The sequence below is a fragment of the Podarcis liolepis genome, assembly GCF_965112155.1.
Source record: "Podarcis liolepis genome assembly, chromosome: 4".
Taxonomy (NCBI): domain Eukaryota; kingdom Metazoa; phylum Chordata; class Lepidosauria; order Squamata; family Lacertidae; genus Podarcis; species Podarcis liolepis.
In genome coordinates, this window is record NC_139558.1 from 56,067,409 (window position 1) to 56,085,342 (window position 17,934).

Here is a 17,934-nt window from a genome sequence, read left to right on the forward strand (position 1 = left end):
AGAGGCGTGATTCGGCGGAAGAGCAAGAATAAGCGAGGGAGGCGCGAGAGGGGAGGAGACTCCGGTCTCCGGGGGCGGCCTCTCCGCCATCGAGCCCGGAAGCGCCGTCCCTCCTTTCCCCACGTCTGTTGCCCGGGACCAGCTGCCTTGGGCCGGGCTGCCTGCTTGCTTCCGACTTCGCCGCCGCCGCCATGGGAGGCAAGAACAAGCAGCGAACGAAGGGCAACGTGCGGGTGAGTGAGGGGCATGTGGGTATGTTATATGTTCGCCCCCGGAGGGAACTGAATCAAAACGGCAACAGCTTTCCCCATCCAGCACGGGCCTGCTTTCCCCTTGGCGTACACGTGTAGGAGAGCCTGGTTCCCACAGCCTTCTCTTTCAAGGGCTGCGTGATTCAACGTCTGTCGGGGCAGGGAGGAGCGGGGGAAAGAGGCGGCGTATGCCATCACAAGTATCATAAAACCCTCTCCAAAGGGAGGATGAATTCTTCCTGTCCGAGGCCTTTAAGCAGTTGCAAGTTTGTAAATAGTGTCCAGATCACACTCGGATCAATAAGGAGAGTTGAAAGCACGACAGTTCTCAGAGGACAAGCTTTTTTTTGCTAGGGCTTCTTGATTTTCTTTCGTCGCGCCACGTCCATATGATCTTGACTTTGTATTTGACAATTAGCGCGGAAGAACCCCTGTCCTTGGCTCCGTTTTTTAGCTTACAGGAATCGGTTTCCCTCGACACTTTGCCATAAACATGTAATATAAAGAATGGCTGCATCCCTTTCTACTTCAGTCTCTTTCCCTGCTATTACTGTGAGTACAGCTAATCTAACACACTTAACTGTGTAATATATTCCTGGTATGGTGGATAAGAGTACTGGACGTGACTTGTGTTCCAATCTGTGCTTAGCAATGAAGCTCAGATCACTACACATAAACAGGGGCAGCTGTATACCAAGTTGTAAATTATCAAACTGGTAATTTTGTCATCTATATTGCCCTATCAAGTGTTAAGGAGCATTTTAGCACTCTCCTGCTCCCCAAGTTTCTAAGTTAGGTGTTGAAATGTGGTAAAATTATCCTTATCACTTTGTACAACAATACAGATTGACAGTTTTCCAATCTGTACCTTATAGTACTGTATGTTGCTGCAATTTTTTACATGTACCTTATAGTATGTTGCTGCAATTAAATGGTTATCTGTATTCACACAATCCTTCAGCCCAACCAATTTACAGGTTTCTTAGGAGGATAAGGTAGCCAGAAGCTCTGCAGAGCCTTGATTTTTAACAGGCATAAATGCAATTAACTGCATAGATTTTTTTGCTTTAAGATCATCCTGTATTATCTTCCTGTTTCCCATTTCCCCCTCCCCAACAATGTTCAAGTGTTTATTCCAAGCAGGAAGTAGGGGGTTGGCTTCTTACTGACACTCTACTCATCCCACCTTTGAACTCCACATTTTTTGGAACTAGTGCAAAAAGTCTATATGCGTACAGTCCCTTATAAATATCCTTGAAAAATAGAATGTGCGGACACTGTGCATAATCTGCTGAATGTGTGGAAATCGGGGATGGGACTTGCTGGTGTGTTCCCAATTCTTGTGCCCGTGTGTTCATTCCTACCTATGACCAGTGTTTGAACAAGGCTTCTGTAGCTTTGTTATATTTGCCTCTTCCTGCTCTCCATTTCTTGTTTTCCGTATTGTTAAAATCATTGTGATCTGTTCTCTGGGAACCTTCACACTCACATGTTCTTGTTAAGCCCTGGTTTGGCTTGTTGTTATGTGCTAACGGGGTCACTGTGTGTATCTGGCAGGAGAGGGATGGACATGAGAGTTCCCCAACAATGCAGTCCAAACTGTTCTAAATGTAAACATAACAAGAATCCTGTAGTAGCTTAAGGACAAATATAATTATTGTGATAATTTTAAGATTCCGGGACTCGTCGTTTTTGCTATAACAGACTTGCATGGCTATTCTTTTGGAATTTATCTAAAATGTAGGCTTCTAGAGAAAATAGAGTTGTGAGCACAGAAAAAAGTGTTGGGTTAAGACTTGAACAAGCAGCAGTGCAACTAATGAGAATAATGGTTTGGGGCCAGTTGGATTAGTTCTTTCAGTCATAAGATAAAGAATTGCAGCTGTTGGGGCACAAAAATATGCCCCAAAATGGTTGTCAATAAACAGAAATTTTAGAATTGTTCTGTAAAAGTAAGCTCTCCATTTCTCTCTCTCTCCCTTTCTTAAAAAAAATAGCCCTCTAGCAGTGGTAGAGCAGCAGAACTTCTTGCCAAAGAACGAGGAAGTGTTCCTGGGTTTGTTGGCTTCGGCACATCTTCAAGTGACCTAGGCTATGTCCCTGCGATTCAAGGCGCTGAAGAAATAGATAGCCTTGTGGATGCTGACTTTCGAATGGTGCTGAGAAAACTGTCCAAGAGAGATGTTACAACCAAATTGAAAGTAGGTTTGTTGTACTGCTCTTAAATGCCTAGTAATTATTTATTGATATGCTACTTAAAGCAAGTTTAGACAAATAACATGAGGATAGAAATACACCGGAGAAAGAAACAGTTACTTTCAGTTTATTTGTAACAAATGGTTTGTTGCACTATATGGTATTGTGTGATTTGTTTAGCTGCATATTTTAATGGTTAGGCAAGCCTAGGATTGCAACTTTATTTGGAATTAAGTCCATCTAAACTTGATGGGCTTGCTTATGTAAACTAAGTATAATATCATGATGCAAGTCCCATGTATGTCAACAAGAGATGTAGCTTGTTTACTCGTATATAAATCCCATTATAACTCAGTTGAACTTACTCTCAAGTAAATGTGGATAGAATTCACCCTTAGTCTTTGGGTTACCAAGTGATTCACAAGGTTCCAGGCTGTATATCCTATACATGTGTATATTCAGAAGTAAGTCCCACTGAGTTGAGTGGGACTTACTCACAAAGAAATGCATATATGCTTGCACTGATTGTAGTTGAAGGGTAGGAATGGAGGATTTCAACAAATACTTGATATCCTTCCTTTTATATTATGTTTAGGCCTTACATGGTTTTAGCATGTTCTGTAAAATAGTTATCCAGAGCTGATGGAAAGTGATGTGAAAAAGGTTACCCCAGTCTTTAAAGTTGCATGTGTAGAGACAAGTGCAGTCATAAAGCATATGGGAAGGATAATAGACTATCAGTGTTTGGAAATCATGCTCATTTTCTCTTTTTTAATTTCAGGCTATGCAAGAATTTGGAACAATGTGTAAGGAGAGAGAAACAGAGATTGTTAAAGGAGTCCTACCGTATTGGCCTAGAATTTATTGTAAAATATCTGTTGTAAGTATTAAACTCTTGGATTATGGTGAATATGGACAGGTTTATACCTCTGACAATTGTCAAAGAAATCAGTGCATGGTTCTATTGTACTGGGTATGATTAGTTTTGAAGAAAGTTTGTGACTTGGTATAGAACTACTTTGTGCTTTATGAACGACTCATATTTACAAAGGAGTATGGGAAAGCTTGAGATAATATTGTATACCTTGGTTTAGGGATGCGGGTGGTGCTGTGGTCTAAACCACAGAGCCCAGGGCTTGCCGATCAGAAGGTCGGCGGTTCGAATTCCTGCAACGGGGTGAGCTCCCATTGCTTTGTCCCTGCTCCTGCCAACCTAGCAGTTCGAAAGCACGTCAAAGTGCAAGTAGATAAATAGGTACCGCTCTGGCAGGAAGGTAAACGGTGTTTCCGTGCGCTGCTCTGGTTCACCAGAAGTGGCTTAGTCATGCTGGTCACATGACCCGGAAGCTGTACGCCGGCTCCCTCGGCCAATAAAGCGAGATGAGTGCCACAACCCCAGAGTCGTCCGCGACTGGACCTAACGGTCAGGGGTCCCTCTACCTTTACCTTGGTTTTTAAATGTCAGAATTGATGCCAAGCAGCTTTTCATTTTTTGCTCCAGAAACTGAGAGACTAATATAAATACTGAGCTCTTAAGGGTACATCTGTATAGTATGCCTGTTTATTTATATATATAGTTACCTATAGTTTTCCCCCCAATATTTATTGTAGGATCATGATCGTCGGGTCAGAGAAGCAACACAGCAAGCTTTTGAGCAGCTTATTTTGAAAGTTAAGAAACATTTGGCTCCTCATTTAAAAAGTCTTATGGGACACTGGCTGATAGCTCAGTGTGATACTTACTCTCCCGCAGCGTCAGCAGCTAAAGTGGCATTTGAAAAAGCCTTTCCACCAAGCAAACAGCCTGAAGCCTTAGTATTTTGTAAAGATGAAATTCTGAATGTGAGTTTTCCAGTCTGTATGACTATGTTAAAGGTTTATGTTAGTTGCGTTTTGGCTTTTTAAAAGAGTGAAAAGAACCAGGCAGAGGGCCTTCTCGGTAGTGGCGCCCGCCCTGTGGAACGCCCTCCCATCAGATGTCAAAGAAATAAACAACTATCTTTCGTTTAGAAGACATCTGAAGGCAGCCCTGTTTAGGGAAGCTTTTAATGACTGGTGTTTTAATGTATTTTTAATATTTTGTTGGAAGCTGCCCAGAGTGGCGGGGTATAAATAATAAGTTATTGTTGTTGTCACATTAGATATACCTCTAGTTTTGAGTTTGATTCTTAATTACATCAAATATATATTCTGTTCTTTTCTTAATTATTTCAGATGTAGTATGGACAGAGAAAGTTTTGTCTAAAACCAGGATCATTGTTTTCACTATAATTAGTTTCAAGACAAACCAATTTCATAACCCATGGTTTGAAGTTGACTTGTTTTGAGACTTAGTATTAAACTACAATCCCCAGTTCAGATGAAGAGGAAGGCTGCTATTTTACTGAAAACAAAAGAAAAGCTTTTATGTATTTTCTTGACCACACAGGAGCGGGAGGCAGGAATGTGTGAATCCAAGACTTGCTGCCCCTCATACCCATCATAAAACATCATAATGCATTGTGATGCTCCAATTTAGGCAGTGAATATTAGTGAGAAAGAAAAGGTGTTAGAAATGCAAATTCATTTTTACTTGTTGGCCATTTTTACTTGTAGCTACTGATATTATCAAAATAGAAGCTGTGATGCTCCTGGCATGCATAGTTGAGCTTGTTTAACCAAGAAGGAAAAATACACAAAGTCACACATTTGTTCCTCATTAATTTTGAAGTGATTTACAGTTTGTAAATTCTAAGATGAAAGAAACAAAATGTTGTAATTGTTTTGGTTTATAAAACTTAATATTAACTTTTCTATGAGCATGGCATAATTTTATTTTCCATTTAAGGACATCTAGTTGATTCTTCTCTAGGTACTCCAAGATCACCTTTTGAAAGAAACACCTGATACACTAAGTGATCCACTGTATGTACCTCTATATAAATATGTTTGTTTTGTATTAATTCACAATAAATATGTAAAACTTAGAAGCATGTTTCAGATCCATTATATCAAATTATGGGAAGCATTTCTCCCTGTCCAGAATTTTGTGTGCATATATATAAAGCAGACTTCCTCCACTTAAATAGAAGCCCTTGCATATATGGGAGTTTTGTGTGTACTATCTATCTATCTTGCTTTCAGAGCACTGATGGATTAAAGCAACAGTATGTTTAGAACACTGCCTTCTTTTTATATTTTAATATTTCACAGTCAATGCAGATTGGTCTAGTAGTTTGGTTTGCTTGTGAGAACTTATGCTTGAAAAAAATTGTTATAATTTTGCTTCCTGACAAAGGACATATAATGTCTAGAGTGAATTAGAAGATGAATTTAATTTGGTAGTGCAATATTGGTAGTGATGATTAGTAAAAAGCTTTTCATTATTTCTAAGACTAATGCTGTTTCTCAGACCTCTTAGATTGATATTTTTATGTATATGTACAATGTGGGATATTCAGAGAGGGACTAGCTTTCAGAGTGAGGTTGTGCTATCCTTTTTAACAAATGATTTAAAATCAAATATGAAAATTGTGTTCATGACTGAACTGTAAAACTATATAGCTTATATATTCAATTCTTTTGTTTTAATAGAACTGTACCAGAGGAAGAAAGGGAGGCCAAATTCTTTCGAATTCTGACATGTTCTTTGTTAGCTTTAAAGAAATTGATTTGTATGTTACCCAGTAATGAGAATAGTTCATTGGAGGAGAAACTTAAACCTCTGCTGACTCAAAACAAATTTTGGAAATACGGGAAGCACAACTCACCACCGGTATGTTTATCTTTTTGTCCACTTTCTAAAACGGATCTTAAAAATGGCGTCAGTCGTGATTATCTGTTCTGAACCCTTTGCTTTCATTCACTTTTTTTTTGCCTTTTCATATACCGTATTTTTCACTCTATAAGACGCACCAGACCACAAGATGCACCTAGTTTTTGGAGGAGGAAAACAAGAAGAAAAAAATCTGAATCTCAGAAGCCAGAACAGCAAGAGGGATCGCTGCACAGTGAAAGCAGAAATCCCTCTTGCTGTTCTGGCTTCTGAGATAGCTGCGCAGCCTGCATTCGCTCCATAAGACGCACACACATTTCCCCTTACTTTTTAGGAGGGAAAAAGTGAGTCTTATAGAGCAAAAAATACGGTACATTGCTGAATTTTTACATGGATTGCCCAAGATATGGAGGTCATAACCCTGTTACAGTCCATAGTGTCTGCTTGAAAATGTTTAAATTTCCCTCTCCTTCCTCTCCTTCAGGTTCGTTCAGCTTTTTTTGGGCTGATTTCTGCTTTTTGTCAGTACATTCCTGAGTCAATGAAAGCTGAAGCTTCAAGAGTTTGCCCAGCGGTTCTTCTCAGCATTGATGACAGCGATGCCATTGTTTGCCCTGCTCTTTGGGAAGCTGCACTTCATGTCCTTACTACTATTGAGGTAATACAGTGGGCTAAATGGAAGCATTATTTCTCACAATTCTCAGGGACTTGTTTCCAGGGGTCAGCAAACTTTTTCAGCAGGGGGCTGGTTCACCATCCCTCAGACCTTGTGGGGGGCTGGACTATATTTTGAAGGGAAAAAAATGAATGAATTCCTTTGCCCCACAAATAACCCAGAGATGCATTTTAAATAAAAGGACACATTCTATTCGTGTAAAAACATGCTGATTCCTGGACCGTCTGCGGACCGGATCTGGCCCAGGCTCCTTAGTTTGCCTACCCATGTATGTAGACCATGCTTCTTTAAAAGTAATTGATATTATTCAGTGCGTAGGCACAAGCTTAGTCCCACTGCATGCTTCTCTTTAGTTCAGCTAGCACACTCAAAAACTTCTGACGTTTTGACTCTTTCATTAGACTGATAATTCACAGATCAGTTTCAGGAGATCTGTTTATGTAGACCCAGAACCCACAATTATTAAAACTTGCAATATGTGAAATGTAGGCTGAGTAGTTCTGCAAAAGTTTGATCACTTGGCTGAATATTAATTTCAAAAACGTGGAAAATTGAGTTCATAAAACTATGTCATTACTTTGATGTAGAAGCAAATATTGTATAGGCCCCGACTTCCTGAAAAGAGGTCTAGTTTAAGTTCTGCTTAAATATCACCTCACTTAACATTTATTTTCCTGTTGTCTCTTAGAACGTTCATTAACTTTCAAATTTGTGAGTATGTCAAATTAGCATGCTTCTTTTGCAGTGTGGCCCAGAGGGCTACTCCATGAAATAGATTATGCATTTGTTAGGTTGCTCTTTCCAAGCTAGCGGAGTAGTCTTTAATTTACTTCTGAACCTTGTGTTGTTCTGTAGGATTGTTGGAGTCATGTGAATGCAAAAAAGGGAGTCCTGCCTAAAATATGGGCAGTTCTTCGAGAAGGAGGACGTGGTCTTGCTACAATTATATATCCTAATCTCTTGCCTTTCATTAGCAAGATACCTCATGGTATTACAGAACCGAAGCTGGACTATTGTAGAACATTTTTCACCACCATAATTCAAGGGTATGAACAACTAGTTCTTTTTTGATTAAAGATTGCCATGTACATGTTTGGAAATGAAGGGGAATGTATAGTGGGTAATATCCAAATGGGTCGTATCCACTGGTGTTGCAGGAAGAGAGACCCTTTTCACCTTCGCTCCCCAGATCTACTTCACCTGCTGTGTGACACGATCAAATGCATCCTATAATTTAAACACATTTTACAATTGTAGATGCTAAACAACAGTGCTCTGTATACTTCAATGCACCCATCATAGTAATACATTGATTACTATTTTAAAAATATTGTTCTTTGTTCTTCTAATCTAGTTCTGTGCTTCTGATTTTCCAATCAGTGCACTTTCAGCACAGTGTAAAGCTATAGCATTCATTGGGAAGAATTCAACATAGCGCTAAGGAGACCGTTCTGTCAGCACAAGCTTGCAGGCAACTGCTAGTGGGAACTGTTAGTTAAATCAGGCTCTTTGATTACATTTGAATTCAAAACTATAAACGAAATTTATAATGTTTCTCAATTTTGTGTTTGTCTAGGTTGTTGACTGAAAGAGCTATGGCTAGCCGTTCAGAATGTTCAGCAATCCTTTCGGCTTTCATGGAATGTTTACGATTTACAGTGCTACAGAATATAGGTGAAGAAGAAGAAGAAATTAAAATTCAAGAAATGCTTATAAATGATCAGGTATTTTTTCATGGGAATATATCAATTACTTCTAATAATTTTTAGTAATTTGAGTTTTAGTCAGTTGCCTAAATATCTAATAAAATGGCTGAAATACTCTCTGATGCAAGGAATTTGAATAGGAGATAGCCACAAGTGGCCCTCTTCACCACCTTTATGGCTGCAATACTTCCTAGGCTAAAACAAATAAATATGTTAGATCACAGGTGGGCAACCCACAGGCTCCAAGTTCACTACCAGCTACCCAGCAACTTAAATTCCCTCCACCCCACTCCCCTGTTAGCTCATTCCTTACAGCCTGCCTTGAGTTACTCAAGTTACAGGCAAATTTACACCCACCCACAGTTTTCACCTGAGCTCCCCAACTAGTTGTTTGGCAGACTGTGGGGAGCCCAGTTTAGACCGACCGTTGTGCTTCCCTCAGTCTGCTAAACAGTGTTTGGTGCTGGCAAGTACACTCCCCTCACCCTGTCAATCAACTGGGGAGGGCAGCTCCTCATGTGCATCGCCTCCAGCTCATTGATGCTAAGGATTGTGCGAACAGCTAAATGAACTAGGTCTGTGGTAAATACCTTTCAGAATATTTATATTTATCTGTCGCTTTTCGCGCTGCTGCTGCTGCTGCTGCTATAGCTATGCCTAGGTTGCCATCTTTCAAAAAGTAACATCCAGGAGACCTCAAAAGTTGTTGAGCTTTTCTTAGGAAGACCCCACAACTGTTGAGCTCTTTTTAGACAAACCCCAAAGCTTTGGGTGTTTACAAAAACACCCCCAAAAACGGGACTTCTACTGGACACCTTCCAGAAATCCCGGATGTATGGCAGACCTAGCTATACCATTCTCTTCTCCTTCTCACAACCCCCATTTTGTTAAGTTTTCTGTTTGCTGTGATGATTTTCATTGCCTATGGCAACAGCACAGCAAATTAGGTTGCAGCCTGGACACATCCCACTTCTCCCTCTCCCACCCTCTTTTCACCATACTTGGGTATATGGGTGGAAATCACCAAAAGGAAGGGTCACTTTTTGTAGTGACCAGCATTTTCTACATCATGCCCTAGTTTAATCTCTGCACTAAAATGAATGTATTTTCTCTTTACAGCTAGTTCCCCTCATTGACACAGTGATTAAAGAGCCCAGGTTACAAAATGGACCTTTGTTTTTTGAGGTAGCAGACGCCTTGCGCTTTTGGAACATGCGAGCAGAAATTTCAAGTGGTGATGGAGCTGCTCCCACTTTCCGGAGAATATTGTCGGACTTTTGGGGTGGCCTTTCAGCTATATGTGTGGGGCACATTGATGTAATAGACGCAGATGAGAAATCTTTGGCTGCTGTGTCCTCTTTGCTACAAATCCTTCAGAACCCAGAAAATAAGATAAAACCAAGCAGAAGAAAAGCTGTGAAGATCAGGTTTGCAGAAGATGATGAACCTGAAAGCAACAGTGAACATGAAAATGTTGTTGATATGAGAAGCAGCAATGATCCTGGGACTCTTATTCATGCAGAACATCTTTCCCCTCTACAGAAAGAGCCTTTAGAAGATTTAGTTTGTAAACTTGCAGAACTGAGTATTGTGTATACCAATGAACAAAGGTCTGACCGGCACTTAAAGTTCCTCTCTGCTCTCCTCAGTAACTTTGCCTCCAGTAGAGTTTTCCAGGTGCTGTTGGAGAATAGGACCAGTATTCAGGAAATTGCAGAGCTTCAGTATGAAAATCCTTCTATCCAATTTCTCTATGAAAATCTAATTGGTTGGCTGAAAGAAGACTGGAGAAAAGAGACAGATTTCCTGGTTGATATTTTGTATAGTGTCCTCCATTGCTGCAGCAGTGCCCCAGAGAGAGAAAACATTCTAAATGACTTAACAAAGGTACACTTTCTTAAAAATAAGTTTCATAGAATTGTAGAGTTGGAAGGGACCACAAGGATATTCCAGTCCAACCCCCTGCAATGCAGGAATCCTTCACCCATTGAGGGGCTCAGCCCTGAGATTAAAAGTCTCATGCTTTACCTACCGACTGAACTACAGTCATACCTCAGGTCGCAATAGCTGCGGGTTACACGTTTTTGGGTTACGGACGCGCCAAAACCCAGAAGTACCTGAATGGGTTGCTTCCAGGTTTTGGCGCTCACGCATGCACAGAAGCACTAAATCACGCTTTGCGCATGCGCAGAAGCACTGAATTGCATCACGTACGTGCACAGACGCAGCGCTGCGGGTTGTGGATGCTGCGGGTTGCGAACGTGCCTCCCGCATGGATCACGTTCGCAACCCAAGGTTCCACTGTATTCGATTTGCTATGATTTTGTAGACTGGTGGTGAGAGAAGTTTAACAGTTTGGATTAGTAATTGTTTTAACTTGCTGGCTATGAATTTCAGTTTTCTCTAATGTAATTCAGATTTGAAATGAAACATTTTGGATTTTTAGGATTGGAAAAGAAAAACATGTCTAATACCTATGCTAATTTAGTCATGTCATATTTAAATTTAGAAAGTTAGGGTTGTATCCAACACAGCACGAGTGGAGATCCACTTATACAACAGGGCTTCCCCTTCCTCTCCTTTCTCCATGCACCCCCAAATTGCCCAGTATGTTCTCTCTCAACCCCCTGGAGCAGTTTTGAGGATGAGAAGGCTCTGTCCCACATTTCCACCTGCCATGCTTCTGATGACAGTGCGACATGGCTACTTTAAGGCGGAAATGTGGCTTCCCCACTGGCAGAACCACTTGCAAGGAAGCCTCTCAGTTTTAGCTAAAGTGGTGCTTCAGGTTAAGAACAGTTTCAGGTTAAGAACGGACTTCCAGAACGAATTAAGTTCTTAACCCGAGGTACCACTGTATTTGTATCCTACCTTCCCTGCAAGGAGCTCAACTTAGGGAAGATTTGAACCCAGGTCTCCCATACCTTAGTCCAGTACTCTAACCATTATGCTGCATTGGCTATAAATGTTAAACTTTTCACACAAATTGTATTAAGTTTCTGCTTGTCACATTGTTGATGTTCTCTCTTTTTTCTGTTTTTGTTTCAGATGGATCTGAAATGGAATATTCTTCTTCAGATAATTCAAAAGGTATATTCAAGATTACACATACTAGTTTTGTATCCAGAGAAGCATGAATTTAAGATTATTTAAACAGACAGTTTTATTGCACTTTATGTAAATATCTGTCCCATTTTCTGTGTGTGCTTAAGATGAAAAAGCCCTTTCTGTGCTGAATCACTTGCACAATTGGTAATTAACTATAGACACATGTCTATATAATTTATAATAAGTAGTACAGTATATTTGGACATTAATTAAACCACCACTAAAATATACTTTGGTATTTTTAATGTTTTAGGCATGTTCAAACTCGGAGAAACATTCATTGTGTTCTGCTTGGCTGAAAGGAGATGTGTTAGGAGAAAAGCTTGTAACTCTGGCTGATGACTTGTGCAACACAAGTTTGAAAACGACAGTAGCTTCAGCAGAATCTTTTCATTCAGAAAGATGGACTCTACTAAGCTTGGTGTTATCTCAGCTTATTAAAAATGGTAGGTGGCTTCAGTTTACCTGAGGAAAGAATAAAATTAACTGCAAGAGCTGGCAGACAGGCTAGTCATGGGTGGGAAGTGTGAGACAATGGTGGTGTTAAGGTGAATAATATAATATTGCATTTATTCTTTATAAGATCCCAGTAAGAAGCCAAGGTTCAGGGCTTCAGAGATATGGAATGCCAAAAGCAAGTAGCTGATTAACATACACTTGACAGAGATCTTGCTATCCAGTTGACCAAGATCAAGTCTATATCTGAACCATAGCTAAGGATTTTTGTACATGGGAAAGACTATTTGACTCATATGCTCAATATTTCATTCCTTGAGATTTTCACGACTGTACCCATGCATTAAGTCAGAAGACTAACTATCTGGATCTGATAAACCTAGCTCCACATAGGAACACTTTTGCAGAAATTAAATATGATGCCCTCTGCTTTTTTGGATGGTCATTGTAAGAAATTATGCTTCAGACAACACATTTTGTAAAACCGCCACAGAGGATATTGTTCATTGCATTGTTCAGTGCCCACTTTATAAAGATCCCCATGAAAAATATTTGTTGGAGTTTAGTTTCAGGGAGAACTTTGTTTCACCTAGTAAGTTTGTTTGCTTTTTGCCGTTTGATAAAGGAACACACAAAGTAACATAATTTTCATTATTTGTGTTGGGGACCAGGAAATTGAGAGCTAAATTGCTACTCAATGCTACATGTGTTTTTTGTTTTCTATTTTTTTTATGGCTTATAGCTAAACAAATACAGTTCAGTATTACCTACCTATCTGCCAAAGGAAGAATCTCAGAGCTGCTGGTCCAGTTTCCTCAGGCTGTAAGCACTGTAATTTCAGCATGCACACATTGATCATGGAGTAACTTAAAATGTGCCTTTTTTTTAATCAATAGAGTCCTTGATTGGTGAAGTTTATGTTAAAAGGATTATTGATAAACTTCAAGCAGCTCTGTCTAAAGCAAAGGATCTTTCAGAAGCTGGAAACACAGAACCGTCGGTGTCTTTCATCTGTGACATAGCCTCCAACTTTTTCAGCTCAGTTAAAGGATGCTTGTTGATGCCATCATCAGAAGATTTGTTGCTCACCATTTTCCAGCTGTGTGCACAAAGCCAGGATACAACACATTTGTCAGGTATTGCACAATAAATATACATTGATAATACCATATGCTGGACTATGACTCTCATCTTCCCTGACCATTGACTATGCTACTAAGGCTGATGAGAGTTGGAGTTTAACAGTATCTTCCATCTTCTTTCCATTTACTTTACTAGCAGAAGGTCCCTGGCTGAATTCCTAGCATCTCCAAATAGACTGTGGTTTGGGGGAAATGGTCTCCCAAGTCAAATAGGGAGGCCTGGCAGGCCAAATTTAGCCCGTAGACTGGAGGTTTCCCACCCCTGGTGTAGACAATACTAAGTTAGATGGACCAGTAGTCTGACTCAGTATAAGGCAACTTCCTGTGTTGCTATGTTCCTCTTCTGGTGCATTTAGCTGAAGCAAAATATTGCTTCCAGTAATGCCTAAGTGCTGGCGATCATCCCTGAATGCTCTGGAAGTGGCAGTTCCAACATTCAAGTGAAGAGAAGCTGGCATGAGGTGAGGGAAGACAGAGGAAAGATTCTATCCTCTGAAAGTTGTCACTACTGACAAGTACATTGACTTAAGGCATGGAGCAAGGGTGCTAGCTCAGTTGGGAGCTGAGGCTGCAAGGTGCCTGGACTGCCTTGAAGTGGCACTTCCCAAAGCCTTTGTGAGGCGTGTGTGTGTGTGTGTTGCGGATTGCATGTGTGTAGCTTCCATGAGTATGTGAGGTGGTGATCCCATGTTCATAAGTAACTCTCAAGGACAGGATTCTGCTCTTATGCGCGTGGATTTAGCAGTATGACTAATGCTTCCCCATTATGGTCAGAAGTTAAAATGTTCAGCCATTTCCCCCCCATTGATGTAGATTTCCTTGTGAATAAGCTGAAGCACACATGGTTGTGTGGCTTAACTTCACTTGTGCATCACCTTAGCGATATGCATAAAGACAGCACCTTCCTGCAGAGATCTGCATTCTGGGTCAAGAACCAACTTCAGTCCTCAACGCTGGATGTTAAAAGGTAAGCAGTGCACTGCTTAATTTCTTTGCTGGGGCTACCACAATTTGAGCAAGGCTTCGTAAATCAAGATTTGAAAGTGGTTTCAAAACTTAGTTAAAATGAAATTGTTATGAAATTCAGTGGTGCCGTAATAATGCAGGTGTGAGTCTTAACATTCAAGGTATGTCATTGTATGGAAAGATGTGAAATACATTATTTTTTAATTACCTGGTTTCTTCGCAGTTTGCAGGTTTTGATCACAGCAGTTCATGACTTGTTGACTAAACTTTTGGAAGCTGATAAAGTTCCTACTTATACTTTGAAGGATTATTTTGATTGGCTCACTCCAAGTGAGTCTGAATGGGAAAAGATGCGGAGATCTCTATCCAATGAGGTATATAAGTTTCCACAGTGTCATTGCATAGTGAATAGTTACTGTCAGCATTTGCAGTTAACTTTTTGGGACCAATTTTTTGTTGCAATCACAAACATGCGACTAAAGCAACATGAACGAGCAGGCCACCAGATTCTGCATGAAGAGTGCATGTTATCTATGTGCCGTAAATATGTCTCTTGATAATCAGTTTTATGTGCTAACTTTTAACTATAGCCAATTGTTGCTAATTGTTATTAAAATGCATAATATTAATGCAACATTCCTATTATGTGAACGGTAATGAAAAAATTACAATCTTGTATGATTCCGGGGAAAATTTAAATTCAACTTTTTTACTTCCTATGTGTTGCTGTAGTGGTTAAAGAAACCACTTTTGGAAGGAAGACTGAGTATGAATTGTGAAATACCTGAAATGGTGAAAGATCAGAAGCTTTGTTTCATGGGAAAACTTCCAAGCCACCTATGTACTGCAGCTCTGTTAAGCAGAATGACATTATTAATACTGAGAAAAGGGGTTGAAAACCATGAAGTGGAAAGAAGCAAAATTGAAAATATCAGTAAGTGACAAAAAAGAAAGAAATCAAACTTTAAAAAATCTTATTGTTTGCGATTTATAATTTATTTTCTTACCAGTTTCTGTAGGGTCCTGTTGTCAAAGAGAAGTGTGACAGAGAGCCAGTGTGGTGTAGTGGTTAAGAGCGGTAGTCTTGTAATCTGGGGAACCGGGTTCGTGTCTCCGCTCCTCCACATGCAGCTGCTGGGTGACCTTGGGCCAGTCACACTTCTTTGAAGTCTCTCAGCCCCACTCACCTCACAGAGTGTTTGTTGTGGGGGAGGAAGGGAAAGGAGAATGTGAGCCGCTTTGAGACTCCTTAAAGGGAGTGAAAGGCGGGATATCAAATCCAAACTCTTCTCCTCCTTCTATTTATGTAAAATATTTTTAAGGGACAACTGATATTTGAAAACTGTGAATTGATAAAGATATGCTAGGATTATAATTGAGTGGCATTTTTAATGCTTTCTGTGTTATGATTTACACTAGGCTTGTGTGTACATAACTTGAAATCACAGTTGGTTTAAAAGTGAATGTGCTGTGTACTGGTGTATGGGTTGACAATCACAGCAGCATAGTTCCTCCCTCCCTCTTGCTGCTGCCAGGAGCTAAGCCGTGGTTTGTTTTGACATTATGTTCATTGTTTCCCAGACTCATTGTTTGTTCCCTGAAACAAGCCATAAGTGCTAAGGCCAGAACAAAGCTTGATTACAACTTGAGGTTTGTATGGAAAAAGGCAAACAATGAGCACAGGTTCAAATGCAACTTTAAACCAAACCATGCCTTAGCTGCTGGCAGCAGTGTCCACAGTAGGAGCAGAGAAGGAGTGAAGCAGCCATAATTTTTGCTCTGTGCATGCTGTGTGTTTTCCTTTAAACTAGATGTGGGGAACATTTGGCTCCTTAAGATCTTGCTAAAGTAAAACACCCATCATCCCTGGTCATTGGTCATGCTTGCTGGGGCTGCTGGAAGGGGTTGTTCAGCAACATCTGGAGAGCCAATGGTTCCCAACCTTTGCTTTAAACCACAGTTAAACTTAACTATGGTTTACAGTGGCACGTGAAACAGACCACTGTTACGTGCACAGGCGTCCCTATTTATTTTAATTGTAGGGCAGAAAGCTCTTTTGTGTACATGGAGACGCCTCCTCTTTTGAAATGAATAGGAAATACCTTGTGTGTGAAAGCTTTCAGTGTCATAAAAGTTCTGAACTCCTGCCCTGCACAGTCTATTGTGTAGCCTAATAAGTGGAGTGTTGGATTTAGAATTAGGTGACAAACGCATATATCCCCATCTCTGAGTTTCAGTTTACCTATCTGTAAAATGAGATTATAGTTGATTTATGGGATAATAGTTAGAAATTTGAAACATGTATATTAAAAGGACATTGTACATTATATAAACAGCTTCCTCTGGTTATTGTTGCAGTATAAATTTTACCATGTTCAATTATATGTTTAATAACTATTAAAAGGTTAGCAATGAATTCATTTGCTCGATTATACTATTCAGATATTGTTCTGTTGTTGTTATTCTAGTCGCAGAACAGCTATATGCCTTACAGTGGATTGAAGAACTAGCAAACCCACCCAGCCTTCTTATTGAATTCCTTCACCACCTGCAAGTAATGGATATTTCATGTGAAAAATTATGCATACTAACTAATACAAATGGCCTATTAAGAATATTATTCAATAGGTAGGTATTTTTTATTTTTGAAATCATTGTTTCTCAAAAAACAAACAATTGTTTCTCAAACAGCTTTCATTAGAAAGCAACAAATATCCCAGTTCTTCCTGTTCAGGTATCACTTTTGTTATCTAATCTGAAGTTTGTTCACATCAAGAATAAATAAAAATGAACATTTATCTTGTCTTTAAATAAACCAGATTTATCGCAGAAACTTTATTATTCCATAGATCAAAAGACTGTGGACGACTTTGGGCCTTAACCATGGCTAAATTGATAAAAACTGAGAATATTGCATCCTGTGAGATAAAAGGACTATTCAGTACATCAGAAAGGTATGATAGTAGGCTTGTAGTTTTTCTTAGACTGTGATCACACCTACAGCTGCCCCATTGATTAAAGTAGGAAATGGGAGGAAAGGCCCACATTGTGTCTCACATTATAAAGAGAGAGGATATGGCCAGCACTGCTCTGGTCCAAAATCAGATGGCAGTGATAAAAGTGCATATTAGTGATCATATAACTAGGCTGTTTGGATTTTCAAGCTTTGCTCCAAATTGGAGCCACTCTATGATAAAGACCTTCTCCCTCTTCACGAGAAGCACATGTATCACATGAGTATGAGGTGGAAATGATGTTTCACTGCACCTGGTTCCTAAACAACATAGACAATAAACAACAATAGCTTTGAATTTGGATGGAATTACTTCACCTATAACATATGTCATGCATCATGACTCGGATGAAATATGGTTGTTGGGTCATAATTTGTTGGCTACAAGTAACGCAAAATGGTAAAAATATTCTGTATTGTTGATACGTACTTAGATATTTGGTGGCGCACGTGCTGCTTTTGGTGCCAAAAGGGGGTGGAATGGGGCGGAATAGACTGATGGACATCCCGCTGACACCCCTCGTGCGAGTGGGAAGTTGCCTGTACTGTCTTTTAGGCCATAAGGTGGTTCACACAACAAAACATTTAAAATCCATATTTTCCTTTCCCCCCATCCCCAACAACAGTGCCATATACCCTCCTGCCCCTATTTTAAAGTGATAAAAT

At 39.9% G+C, this 17,934-nt stretch overlaps 1 protein-coding gene across 1 annotated transcript in view; it reads left to right on the forward strand.

Moving 5' to 3' along the window:
* Positions 1–17,934, forward strand: part of LTN1 (listerin E3 ubiquitin protein ligase 1) — a 27,406-nt gene continuing 9,472 nt past the window's right edge. The window contains exons 1-18 of the mRNA XM_083500279.1: positions 1–233; positions 2,249–2,452; positions 3,229–3,327; positions 4,059–4,289; positions 5,299–5,351; positions 6,021–6,201; positions 6,686–6,859; positions 7,733–7,923; positions 8,454–8,601; positions 9,703–10,470; positions 11,632–11,673; positions 11,945–12,137; positions 13,044–13,283; positions 14,103–14,256; positions 14,479–14,629; positions 14,988–15,189; positions 16,724–16,883; positions 17,105–17,209. Of these exons, the coding sequence (XP_083356405.1) occupies positions 192–233; positions 2,249–2,452; positions 3,229–3,327; positions 4,059–4,289; positions 5,299–5,351; positions 6,021–6,201; positions 6,686–6,859; positions 7,733–7,923; positions 8,454–8,601; positions 9,703–10,470; positions 11,632–11,673; positions 11,945–12,137; positions 13,044–13,283; positions 14,103–14,256; positions 14,479–14,629; positions 14,988–15,189; positions 16,724–16,883; positions 17,105–17,209 (3,338 nt within the window). The 5' untranslated portion in view covers positions 1–191. The remainder of the gene's footprint in view (positions 234–2,248; positions 2,453–3,228; positions 3,328–4,058; positions 4,290–5,298; positions 5,352–6,020; positions 6,202–6,685; positions 6,860–7,732; positions 7,924–8,453; positions 8,602–9,702; positions 10,471–11,631; positions 11,674–11,944; positions 12,138–13,043; positions 13,284–14,102; positions 14,257–14,478; positions 14,630–14,987; positions 15,190–16,723; positions 16,884–17,104; positions 17,210–17,934) is intronic.